The sequence below is a fragment of the Lupinus angustifolius genome, chromosome LG18 (assembly GCF_001865875.1).
Source record: "Lupinus angustifolius cultivar Tanjil chromosome LG18, LupAngTanjil_v1.0, whole genome shotgun sequence".
In the NCBI taxonomy this organism is placed as follows: Eukaryota; Viridiplantae; Streptophyta; class Magnoliopsida; order Fabales; family Fabaceae; genus Lupinus; species Lupinus angustifolius.
This window is the reverse complement of record NC_032026.1, coordinates 13,020,346-13,033,240: the sequence shown is the minus strand read 5'-3', so window position 1 is coordinate 13,033,240 and position 12,895 is coordinate 13,020,346. Positions and strand designations below refer to the sequence as shown.

The following is a 12,895-nucleotide window of genomic DNA, read 5'->3' as shown; positions in this document are numbered from 1 at the left end:
TTGTTTTATTATCATCATAACCAATGTTCTGATTTATACATACTTGTCCACACTCGCTGGTTATGTACCTCCCATGCATTTTTTACTACTATTGATCTATACTCACTACTGAGCATGCAACCGGTAAAATAATGGATCTTCTATCTCCAGATGTCTATCTATACATTTTTGTCAGATAATTGTCAAATTTACAGCAAAACGACCATAGATTTAGGTTTCCTACCAACCCAAAAAAAGAACATTGAAAACAAAAAACTAACAAAAGCCGAAGACTATTTTCACTGTGAACTTCCTCCAGCTGCCACAGGGCACATAACAGAAGCATGGTTTGATTTTTTGGGAACACTGTGATTGCTGTCTTCCGTGCACAGTGGTGAATCTACCTCTTTTCTCTTGTTCAAAACTTTCCCACTGCGAACAAGTAGCTCATATATTGCATCTCTCCTTGAACGACGCAATTTTCTTGCATATCTCATAGCTGCTTCTCTCTCAGAATTTGCTGTACTTTTTGGTCTTTTTCCACTCCCGCTATTCTGCTTCAAATGATTACGAGTGTTGTGGTAACTCCTGACTGACAAATCCAACTCAAGGTTGTTAAACAAAGAAATCATAATGGATGGGGGAATTCAATAAAAGCATCCTCAATTACCTGGAGAATCATGATTAGGGAGGCTAGGGGGAGTTTGATGACTGAAACCATCATTATTCTTTCCAAAATCAAACACTACTTGACAGCATCTGTTTTTATCAGCACCACCACTCTCAACATATGAATTTTCATCAACCAAGGCACTAACATACAGACCAACAATTTCTTGATTTGGCTTAGAAGGAAATTGTTCACAGCCATGAGAAGCAACAGCAGTATCATTGACCTTAAGTAACTCCAGCCTTACTTTACAAGAATAATCAAACTCCTTCTCAGAAGATTCTTTGGATTCACTAGCCTCATCCCTTGCAGTTATAATAGGATTTGATTTATGTGAGCTGTCAACCCTGTCTAATACAGACTTAGGAGAGGTATTCCAAATACTTGGATCCAAGCACTGCATTCGGGATTCCATAATACTTGAAAACCATGGCGTACCATGTTGTGCATAAAACAATATATATGCTTCCTGAGACAGCACATAGTCTGCTGAGACCCTAGTAACCTGAAGAAGAATTTCCAGATATTAACAATAACAAACACAATCATTAAAAATAAGCACACCACATTTTACAGAATGGAGCAGAAACAATGTCCTTAAAAACAGATTACAACAATGGTATGAAACTAGCATACCGAATATTTTGAAGTTATGTATGATTGAAGACCCATAGTTTAAAAATGAATAAATAACATTAAAAAATCAAAAGCAAATTTCTAGAAAATCAATATAATATGCTAAAATGAACTACAAATGGGAACAAATCAAAGGTATCGTCACTTTATTGCCAAAAATATGACATCACCATGAGCAACAATCATTTACAGCTGAATATCATGAATGGACCCCAGAAAGACAGTGTTTTATTACTTAAACATGTCCTAGGGATATACCTGCGAATCATCCAATCTATGCCATACATCTGGGGCAGAGCGAACATAGCAGTAGTAATGTCCTGAAGTAGCTGATAATCCTAAATGCACAACAACTGCATATAGATCATACTTCATTGGTTCCTATCAACACAGCAATGAGTCGAGATAAGGAACTCATAAGGGAGACAAGACAAAAAATACATTTGCAAAGATTTAATGAAATGTAAATGGGGATATAAAACCACAACTCACAATACTGTTTTGATTAGAAACAGAGTACGGCTGCAAATCCAACTCTAATGGAAAATCCACATGTTTGTCAAGTTTTTCAACAAAAGTCCCATCAGTCTTAAATCTTTTCAAATGAAATGCAGCAACTGACGGTGTCTGGTCTAACAAAAGCTGCTTTTCCAAGGAAACTTCTTTCTTGCAGCCATCACATTTAAAATTTGCTTCAATATATTCCAACTTTGTGAAGGATTCCAGCGCACTAGGAAGACTGTCCACATTTTCTATCTCTAAGCTCATGTCAATTAGTGGCTCATAGGTATTAGACGAGTGGCCACAGTTAGAGCAGCAAAGCTGGAACACAAAGACCAAGAGAACATGACAATTTGCAAACATAACATACTAAACAATAAGGGCGCCAAAGGCAAACATAGGATAAAGAAAATCTCCATCATACTTTGCTTATGAGACGACCTCCAAAAATTTTCTCTACTAAATTAGCATCTTCAAAACTCTTATTATTCTCCTTCAAATTGAGGAAACACCAATCTAGTTTATCAAGGGCACTCTGCATAAATTCATGTGCATCTTCCTGCTGGTATCTTGTGAAACTAGATGAAAAATCTGTTAGGATGTTATGGATCACAACAACCATTAATTAAAGGATCTACTTTACAAGTCAGTGATATAAATATAACAAACACTACCAATGACACTCCTTAATTCTTACAGTCAATTGATTGGCCATAGGCCAAAGATAAAGATGCAAGGTAATCTATTAATAATCATCACAGTGATGAAAAAGGATACAAGTCAAGTTCTGAACAAACGTCTCAGGTGAAACTATTCTTCCAGAAGCTGCTAAGGAAAGTTCAATTTGGGCACGAAGAGCACAAATAACACAGAACTCATTGTGATAACCTGAAATTCCAAAATGCTTAGTCTTCAGAAAAGAAAGTAAAATATAAACCATGATTCTCAAACTATACACATGACTGCAAGGAGCAGAGGTTAAGTTAGTACATAGCTGCATCTAAAATAATCTATCAGGAGTACTACGCACAGACAAAACTTGGATCCTGGTTTTATTCACTAAGATAATTTATCAGGAGTATTAATTATAGACAAACTTCGATATTGTTCTCAATGTGCTTGTGGTATTGTTTTCCATTGACAACATAACATACACAACAAAGCATCAATGGAAATAGAACATGCATAACAGCTGTTACACATATCATAATTTTATTGGCCTAACAGCACCAAAAACATTGAGAGCAAGAGGTAAGTTTTGTGCATTAAATATGTTTGGATTTAGCTTATTTAATGATCAAAACCTATATTAATTCCTACAAATTTAATCTAGGAACTTTGATTGTAAAACAAGTAAAAAGAGCATGATTGTAAAATTGAAACAAGAGTAAGAACTCACAATCACAAGGGAAAGTATGGCTACTAGAACAGAGACCCTCAATTAAGGGCACTGTATGCGTAAAGCACTGCAATATAGCATTCATAAAACAAGTGTTGCCAAGATTTAAAAGTCCAGCACCCTGTAAAAACAAATATATCATAAAAAAAACAATAATAACAAAATAAATTAACAAGAACCCTAATTTCGAGTTAGAAAAAAGCACGTACCACACGAGAGGGTAAATCTTCAATTCTTGAAGGAGCAATGAGACCAGTACAGTGGAGCCAATTTTGATCGTTGGTACGATTTTGCTCTGGGTCCCACACTTGCGATTTCTCATCGGAACCTTGCCACGAGGGCCAAGAAGAGTAATTGTCTTTCAAAGAAGATTGAAATGGCGAATAATAATGTGCCTCTTTAAGGTGGTCGGAGAGATAAATATGGTCACCGGAGGGTGGCGCAACCGTGAGCAGCATAGGAGCGTCGCCGGAAGCAGAAGCTCCACCTACGGAATCGAGCGATTGAGAAACAGGGTCTGGCGCTAAAGGAGGAGGAGGGTTCATTTGATCTTTCCCCTCTTTGGATTCGGTAGGGGGAGGTTTTGCTATGCACATTGTGAACAATTGGAATGGATTTGAATTAGAGTTATATTAAATTATGTTATCTTATACATAAGAATATTTGGATCTAGATAAAATTTATTAAGATTGGGTTTTTTAATATTTAAAAATTCGGATTATATTTTTTTCATATCATATCGTTGACAATAATATGAAGAAGATCTATTATTTTGAACGTTCCGGGTATTATGGTGTTGCGAGATAGTGGGTGATTGAGGAAGTGGTTTTGGAGCGCGAAAGATTGGGTTATTGTTAGCGGAAATTGAGTGTGGGAGCGAGTTTGAATTTAAAGGGAAAGAAAAAAACGGGGAAGTAGTTGGGGTATGGGATTCTAGAAAGAGGAGGGAAGATGAAAAAGGGGTTTGGAAATAGAGGGAAACTATTGAAATATTTTGATGATAAAAATGACTTCCCGCGCTCTCAAAACTCTCGTATAGATACTGTGTGATTTTCTTCTTCTGTAGCGGGTATTGTATTAAGAAAAAGAAAAAACATGTACCTTGTAGGTATAACTGCATTATCTACATTTGTACACTCTTAACAAAGTTCCATCAACTTAGTAATATGTATATTATTAATATAAGACTTTGGAAACGTATACAAGAAGGGATTAAAATATAGTACCATATTGTTGGTTGAAAAGTAAACATATTAAATATTTGAAATATTTTATCAACAAAAGAAAATACTCAAAATAGTCCATGTTATCCTAAGAGTAAGAATTTCTTGAATCTTGGTTATTGATTGATGTATTAATCATTCATCCTTTAATAAAAGAAAAATGTATAAATAATAGAAAAAAATATGTATCTACTAAAAAGTATAAATTATTATAATTTTAATTTTAGTATAAATCTTCAAAACTATCACTAAATGGATATTACATTCAAAATAATTTGAAAAAATAAAACTTTATACCAATAATACATAAATATTAAACACGGTTAACAAAAGTAGTGAGTGAAATATACCTATTTTCTTTGATATGATCAAATGATATGGGTTGTACAACAAATATTTATTAATGATAACTATTTTTTTTCCATCTCAAATAACACGCTTCTTTAGCTATCGGCGAAGGACACATTTAGGCAAAAATATTTTAAAATGTAGAAAGTATTGAATGTTTTTTATTTTCCGAAATAGCATCTAGTGTGTTCCTTTTATTAATTTAACGATTTAAAATGACTTAATAATATATAGTAATTAAGTAATTATTACAGTAGAGTTAATGTGTATGGTAATAAAATATAATAATTTATATTATTCATTAAATATATGTTCCTAAATGTTTAATTTAATAAATAGGTTGTCTTAATTATATTGAAATAAGTATTTTGCTATTTTTACTTCACATATTTTCATTTTAAATTAAATAATTTGTATTTTATTTTTTAATGCATTAATATAATTATTTAAACATTTTTAAACTATAAAAATGCTAAGAAATAATTTATTCATTGAATGGTAGAGTGGTAGTAGATTTACAGCTAAGAATGAGCTATGTTCATTAAAAACTACTAGTCTTTAACGCATAAACAGCCCAGATATAATAATTTTATATTCACATGGTGCTTGTTCCTAATTATTTAAATGAAAACATTTAATAATCTTTCAGTTTTTCAAAATATTAAGCGTTTCTGTTTTCTATTTCTCTTTATCATTGAGCATTTAAGACATTTTCTTATGCCAGAAAAACGTTAGTTTCCTAAAAAAAAAACAAATAATATTTGATTTTTAATTATAAATAGAAATTTTACTTTACGAATATGACAATCATTTTTTTATTAAAGACTTCTAAAATCAATTCTTTATTTTCAGTTAATATTTTCTTTACAAAAATTATTTTACTAAGTTTGACTAGATTTTTACATTATTTGATATACGATGAAATGAAAAAGAAAGATAAGAGAGAAAAATATTTTATTCTCTATAGTAAAATATACAGACACCCCATAGTTGCAGTAAAATTACATGAGTCACCTAGACCTTTTCAAAACCTATACAAATCACCTCTAATTATATATGATGATAGATTCATTTATGCCTAAGTTTGATTTACATTCAATCTCAGTTCATTTCATAAATCCAATGGACCAAATGGGTGAGTGCAATAAATGATGAGAGGAAAAAATATTAAATAACTTATTGCACTCACTCATTTGATTCGTTGGATTTATGAGAATGAATGATTAAAATTAAGTATAACTAATGTATCTTAACTTAGGTGTAAACAAATTTTTCCTCATTATATATATATATATATATATATATATATATATTGCACTGACTACCATTGTAAGATAAATAAATTTAATTTCTTAAACAAAAAATAGTGATACATGTAATTAAGTCAAACAAAATATGTATATTGTAAAGACAAATCCAAATATTACAAGAGTTGATGTCTATTATTGTATTCATTATTTTTTATTCATTACAAACTGCATCAATAATCTTAAGGAGATGTATGAATTACTCGTATACTATATTGTAACTAACCAAAATAATAATACACATCGACTCTTATATTATTTGGATTTGCCTTTATTACAGTATGTCATATTTTGTTTGACTTAATTTTTGTCACAATTTTTTATTTAAAAAATTACATTTTTTTTTTTACCGTGATAGTCAATGTAATAATGTATATATATAATTAAAGGTAATTTGTGTAGATTTAAAAAAATGTAAGTGATTTGTTCATTTCATTAAAATTCATGAGTCTCAATGTAAGTTACTCTATTATCTATCTCTCTTCTTTAGTTGAATTAAAAGTAAGAGAAGAGAAAAATATCATATTTGAAAAGAAAAATAAAATCTTAAAAAAATGAAAAAATATTAATAAAGAAAAATTACTAAGGTCATATTTGTCATTTCACACTATTAACCTCTTTCCATCTCTACTTTCTCTCTACATTTGATGAGAAACTTTTGTGCAAGTTCCACATATTTTTATTATATCCATTATTTCTTTATCCTCAACCAAATAAGAGTAAAATCTAAATTCTCCAATTCCCTCTACTTCTTTCCCCTTTCTCTATTCCAGCAAAGAAAGGTTAAAATAATTTCATGGTCATATAAGTCTCTAATCTTACCGGGTACTTTGAGTTGAAGAGAATTGTTACATATACAACACTAAATCACCTCATCTTACATTTTGAATCAGTATTGTTATAGGTTAAGATATTGATATAATGGTATAGCGATTTAACTAGTGGGCCACTGATTAAACGCGATATTAAATTAACATATATAATATATTAATATTAATGTTGAAAAATTAATAAAAAACAATAATTTTTTATTTTTATTAAAAAATTAATTTTAAATAAAAACTGGCAAGTATGACTGGTATGGTTTAATTGAAAACCGGTCCGTATGGCCGATACAGTTTAATTGAAAACCAACCAGTACGCTTGAATTGAAAACCAGCTGGTTTGACCGATATAATTCAATTAAAAACCGACCGGTATAAGTAGTATGATTCAATTGAAAACAGACAATATAACTGATACGATTCAATTGAAAACTAGCCAATATGATTAATTTTGACCAATATAATTGCATGATCGATATAATTATTGTACCATACCGATATAGGATCTTCACTTACCAACACAAACCATTTTTTACTGGAGCGTTTTGAACTACCAAAAGTACTCAGGAATTATACCACTTCATATCATTACAAAACTTGTATTTGCAATACATTTTTTCAACAAAAATATTCTTATAATAGTTATTATACATCTCAGCATTTGATCGATAATAGCAAGATGTTGGTCTAGTAATATAAGACTCCGTTGAATCCTAAGATGACCAAAAGATCAATGATTCAATTCTTGGAAGCAACACTTATTGAAATATGCAGTCACACACACCCTAAAAGTGATTAATTACTTATACAAAAGGGCGATGAGATATCCTTGGTAGTACCAAAAAAATTATGTATACCACCAAAAGCACCTGTCCTACATATCAATTGGTGAACAAGGCAATTTGCCCAACTCTTCTTGTCCCATACAAAATGACAAACTTCAATCCTCTCAAGTTCAACTAATTACTTAAACAACAAGCAAAAGTGCAAAACGCAACAAAAGGAAAGGGTGTATAAAGAATACTATAATGCAAACTGTAAAACCAAAGCATAAGATAAACGACTCAATAAAAGTCCATCAAAACTTTGCACTGGGCCATTAGGAACTAATGATTTGATAGTTAATGATACTATAAAGGGAACTGGTTAACCCACATGCAGCAGGCTTAGCCAACTGAGAAGATGGCAAGGTTGTGTTCGATTACAAACTGGCCTGAAAATCAGTAGTACCTTACTACCTTATATTTTTTCTCAAAGAATTGTATACTGCAACTGCACAATCTTCTATTACATTAAAAACAAAAGTGGCTGCTCACTATTGCAACCTCCAAGGATTTTCTTTGATACAAAAAAGTTTAATTTTAGAGTATTCGGTCTTGAAGATCTGTAATGAAAGTGGAGGCAAAGGAGCTGAGCCTCTTCCCAGTCTCTCCAGCAATGTTTTTAAGGGATGAAATATCTTCTTGTGCCTGTAAAACAAAAGAGAGAAAAGAGGGAGGGGAATGAGCTAGGGAGCAAGAATATGACACAACAAATCGAACATGGGGATCCAGCAAACTTCGAAAATTATAGAGCATGAAACTGCTATGATACAGGATATAAAATCAATACAAGGTTAACACGGAAGCACAGATCTGAAATTAAGAGATTAAGGCTAGGTTGTTGTTGTATAATATAGTGAGGAGTGTCCAATAACATGGACACAACAAGGATACGGCGACTATTTTGAAGTACTTTTGTTTCATAGTACATGAGCAACATGATTGAGGACATGAACAGTGAAGCTTATAAATAGAAAAGCAAACCTGGAATGATATTCGATTGATGAGGTCACTAGCAGCAAGATCAATGGAGGAGTCTGAATCACCAAAAAGATCAGCACTGGAGATGGCACTTTTACCCTGGAAATAACAAAAGGATTAATTCCGTCAAACATCAACTTTTAAAGTCACCATGTTGCATTGTAATAACAACCAAACCTTAATCCTACTAAGTGAGGTCAGATACATGGATCAAATTAAAAGTTTGTTTATATTTGTGACCAATCACAAGTTATCTTCAATAAAACAAAAAAAATGTTCTTCCATAAAGCAGGAAATTAGTCCACCCTTCTCAGTTAAAACGGGAAATTGCCCTTTCTACCACATCATTATGGGTTTTTAGCACTATACTGTTTTGATACGGTGATACCTGATTGTCCATGATGATACAAAAGAAAAATAGCTTAGCTAATTAATGAAAGCATGTTAAAGAAACTATTATCAAGAAAATATATTAAAGATTACACCAGTACACGACTTTCTACTTTTAGACATGACTGGTTCAAAAAATACAATCGTTCCTTTTCAATCTCAACACTTCATTTAAATACGATATCAATTAATATGAGTTCTAACAATTGAAAGATTACATAACATATTAAAGAAGCAATATGATCCAGTCCCATAACCAGATATTCAACATTCAAGACCTACCTAAATGTGTATGCTAAGACAATGTTCAAGCAAGTCATTAACGGAAAGGATACTTACTGAAAACTTTGATAAAGTAGCTTGAGCTGCCAAATCTTCAGCTTTGTTCTGATCTCCAAAAAATTGGGATGAAGAAATAGATTTAGCATTTGAGAACTTCTTCCTTGCTTCATCAGATTCTTGAATCTGATAAAAGATAGGTAAATAAACAAAATAAGGTTCAGATTAAGATAACTCTAATGACAGAAAAACGTTGAGAGCATAGTTTATAGGTGGTAGGCTACAGTTATTGTAGTCAGGAGAGTAATTGTATAATATCTATTGTTCAGTGTCCACAAAATCTTGCTGAATGTTCATGAGAGTATACACATGACATCCTCCATATACATTTCATATCGATAGGCTCACTTCAATATGGATATTAATGAAATGAAAGGATAGGACTTATTTTGAAATTTTAGTGCCGAAATTTGAAGATGGAAAACAGCTTCAGATTTCTCCTCATGCTTTACTATGTCGAGCCATATTCTGTATAAAGCTTTTAGCTGAATATAGAGGGGAAGCTAAACTTTTAATGGGATCAAACATACTTTAGTTCTATAGGGTAATCACATGCAGTAAAGTTACATCATGCCGGCTTAAAAAGTTGCAGATAAGTGGCTTACTTGCACTTTTGAGGAATTTGATACGGTCTTCTTTGGAAAACCACTATCCATTCCAAAGTCTGCAAAGAAGCTTGATGACTTTGGTATGGACACATGACCAAGCACATTTGTATCCCCAGCTCCAGAATTCAAATCAGCTGACTGGACATTTTCTACATACCCAAAGCGAGATGGCGGTGATGGCCCAGTAGGCAAATTTTCGTTTGCTGAGGAAGAAACTGGAGCAGGTAGTTCTTCTGGCTTCTGCTCATAGAGAGACTCACTTGGCTGCATGCCATAAGTATAATTTGTCAACAAAAATATCCTCAACTTAAGTGGCAGTAAGATTATGATCAACCAAATGACACTTCTAATATATTTCTTCCAATATAGTAATATAAAATCTGCGAAACAGATAACTATTTCCATACCTTTTTAGCGAGCTTCCGGGCACCAAGTCCCCCAGTCTTCCCAGTTTTTTTAGCACCAATAGATTTCTTTACAGTACTGGAAAATGTTGTATGTGAAGCCCTAGGTGAAGAAGTGCTCTCAGACGTTTCAGTCTTCCCCAGACTATTTTCTTTTGGTGATTCATTGGTCCTTACTTCCGGAAATCCATTAGCCACTTGTGCAGACTGAGAAGCAACAACAGATGATGGTAAACTTGCTTCCTCAGTCATACTTTTAGCTACTTCCTTAGAAAGTATTTGTTTATATAATTCTGCAGCTCTCGATGTATATTTGGCCTCTATTTTACCACCATCAGTCCAACCATGCTGTTTAAAGAAAACCTGTGCACGATTGTTTCCTCCAAAGCTCATCGTTTTTAGTTGCTCACGACTCCATGAGTCTAAATTTGTAGATCTACATTAAAAAAAAGTATAGATGGGTTCATCTTTTCTCCCATCATTCTATTCTGCTACTCCCTCTCTTTGTTTACGGAATTTATTTAATAGAATAGTCGAGTAAAAAAGTTATGAAGATGCAGAACCCAGAAGCAGTTAATTTAATTGGGCAATACGAATGCTAAGCAATCCAAACTACTAAAGGAGGGGACATTATTATAAAAAATAAAAACCCCTCTAGTTTTATAAATTACAGAGCATATATGCCCCAGAAAAATCAACTAAAACATATGTTTTCAAGGGGAGATCAGTGCAATTTTTTCTTTAAAAAATCACTCTCTTCATCATAAAAGTAAACTATGTTTTGGTGGTTCATTTATTTTAATTAAGCATCTATTCAATTTCTCCATTCTAGATCATCATACCAAATGAACACACAAGGAACACAACAAGATAATAGCTCCATATCATTGATCATCTTTACAGTACTAGCCAACCATACATCCGATCCATTCAATGTACGAAGGAAGACAACAATAAAAAACATCATAAACACTGTGATGCCCTGACTTCCAATAGAGGACCTTAATGGGGCATGTCTTATACCATAAGACCCACATTGAGATTTAACACCTTTATTTATTAATCAACCATTAAACAAATGGAATTCATTGAAACATCAAGCTCACATATTATTTATTTTGTAATGTGGTCAGCTGGTGTCCAAGTCAACTTGTAGGTACATCAACTAATTGACTTCACCAATCCAATCCGGTCAAAGGTACGTCACCCATGCTAGGACTAAGAGATTCACAAGGATATTCCTTGTGGTCTAGCGAGAATATCTTGTCCTAGCTAGGATTTGAACTGTGAGCCAGTGATGACATGCATACCCACACATCACACGCTCCTCTACTGCTACGCTAGAACAACAACCCCTTGGGGCTTATACGATTATCTATTCTATCAACCTTCGATAGATCACGTAATAATTTTCCCATTTTCAACACTCCAGATTTGACCCCATGCATCTGAGCCCGATTTCATTGCCAGTTCAAGTCATAATAACAAATCAGTTTGGGGAATTTCTACAAAATGAAACACAATTCTCTACATTCATTGATCAACACGTTTAGTTACCTCATCAAAATGTATATTCCATCCAATTCAAGATCAAAACGCCTATGCTATCCAAAATCCCCAACACACAAAAAACTACACTATTTACCATACAAGCAAGCAATCATAAGAACTTACCTGACAAAGCTGATGTGAACGCCGAGACTGCGATGAACAGCAGAACAATCGATGCAGAGGAAGATCCCATATGTCACAGAAGCCCAAGTTGGGTTCTTTGCATTGCAATCAAAACACATCTGAATCAAAAAAACAAAAACCCTCTCAGTTTAAACAGATCTGAATCCGATCTGGCAAGTCAAATTATACATATAAAAAAAATCAGGAACCTTATTTTCAGATTTTGCCTTGAGCTTACGGAACACGATGTTCTTGTCGGTGAAGGGGTCCGAAGAGGCCATTGTTGGAGAGAATGAGAAGAAGAAAATGAAAAATGAGAAATCTGGGAATAAGGAATAGTGGGTATTTAGAAAAATCGGGTATTTATGGAAGAATCAAACTTGGGGGTTGTGAGTTCTCAGGGATGGTGATGGTGAGAACAACGCTTCTCACCTCCTGAGACCTCCTTAGCTAAAATAAACCGCAAATGTTGTTTCTGTGTTTGTCACTTCTGTCTTGCTTTTTTAGGAAAATTGTTGCAATGCCTTTTTAAATATGTTCCAAAAATAAGCTGAGAAACTTTATTTCCCAAAATTTGTGGTTGAATTTTTAGTTAAGAGATTATATTAGGTTGTGACTCAAGTGGATTTTTTTTAAAACACATATATATATGGTAGTAAATAATGGAATATTGAGTTAACTTCAGCTACCTCATATTAATAAATAGTTGGTTGACTAACTCTATAGATATAATAGTTTGTTGAACACTTTTGATAGTTTTTAGAGAAATAAAATGCACAAAATAGTAAGGG

The 12,895-nt window shown here is 32.9% G+C and overlaps 2 protein-coding genes across 5 annotated transcripts; both read right to left on the bottom strand.

Moving 5' to 3' along the window:
• On the bottom strand, positions 9-3,882 carry LOC109332266 (ubiquitin carboxyl-terminal hydrolase 21-like). 3 transcript variants are annotated; one of them, XM_019567191.1, is made up of 9 exons: positions 3,395-3,882; positions 3,186-3,306; positions 2,564-2,674; positions 2,211-2,377; positions 1,778-2,107; positions 1,544-1,666; positions 993-1,154; positions 650-887; positions 10-571 (listed from the first exon to the last, which is right to left on the bottom strand). In XM_019567191.1, exons 1-9 carry the CDS (start codon positions 3,779-3,781, stop codon positions 279-281), a joined length of 1,932 nt encoding a protein of 643 aa, XP_019422736.1. In that variant the 5' UTR covers positions 3,782-3,882; the 3' UTR covers positions 10-278. The 3 variants fall into 3 exon arrangements, with proteins under 3 accessions (XP_019422735.1, XP_019422738.1, XP_019422736.1); XM_019567190.1 differs by having other exon boundaries at positions 9-571; positions 650-1,154; XM_019567193.1 differs by having other exon boundaries at positions 9-495; positions 832-1,154.
• LOC109333322 (probable ADP-ribosylation factor GTPase-activating protein AGD8) lies at positions 7,987-12,614 on the bottom strand. 2 transcript variants are annotated; one of them, XM_019568753.1, is made up of 7 exons: positions 12,314-12,613; positions 12,105-12,223; positions 10,434-10,866; positions 10,024-10,290; positions 9,419-9,544; positions 8,693-8,788; positions 7,987-8,356 (listed from the first exon to the last, which is right to left on the bottom strand). In XM_019568753.1, the coding sequence occupies exons 1-7, from the start codon at positions 12,383-12,385 to the stop codon at positions 8,249-8,251; spliced, it is 1,221 nt and encodes a 406-aa protein (XP_019424298.1). In that variant the 5' UTR covers positions 12,386-12,613; the 3' UTR covers positions 7,987-8,248. The 2 variants fall into 2 exon arrangements, with proteins under 2 accessions (XP_019424298.1, XP_019424297.1); XM_019568752.1 differs by having other exon boundaries at positions 7,987-8,788; positions 12,314-12,614.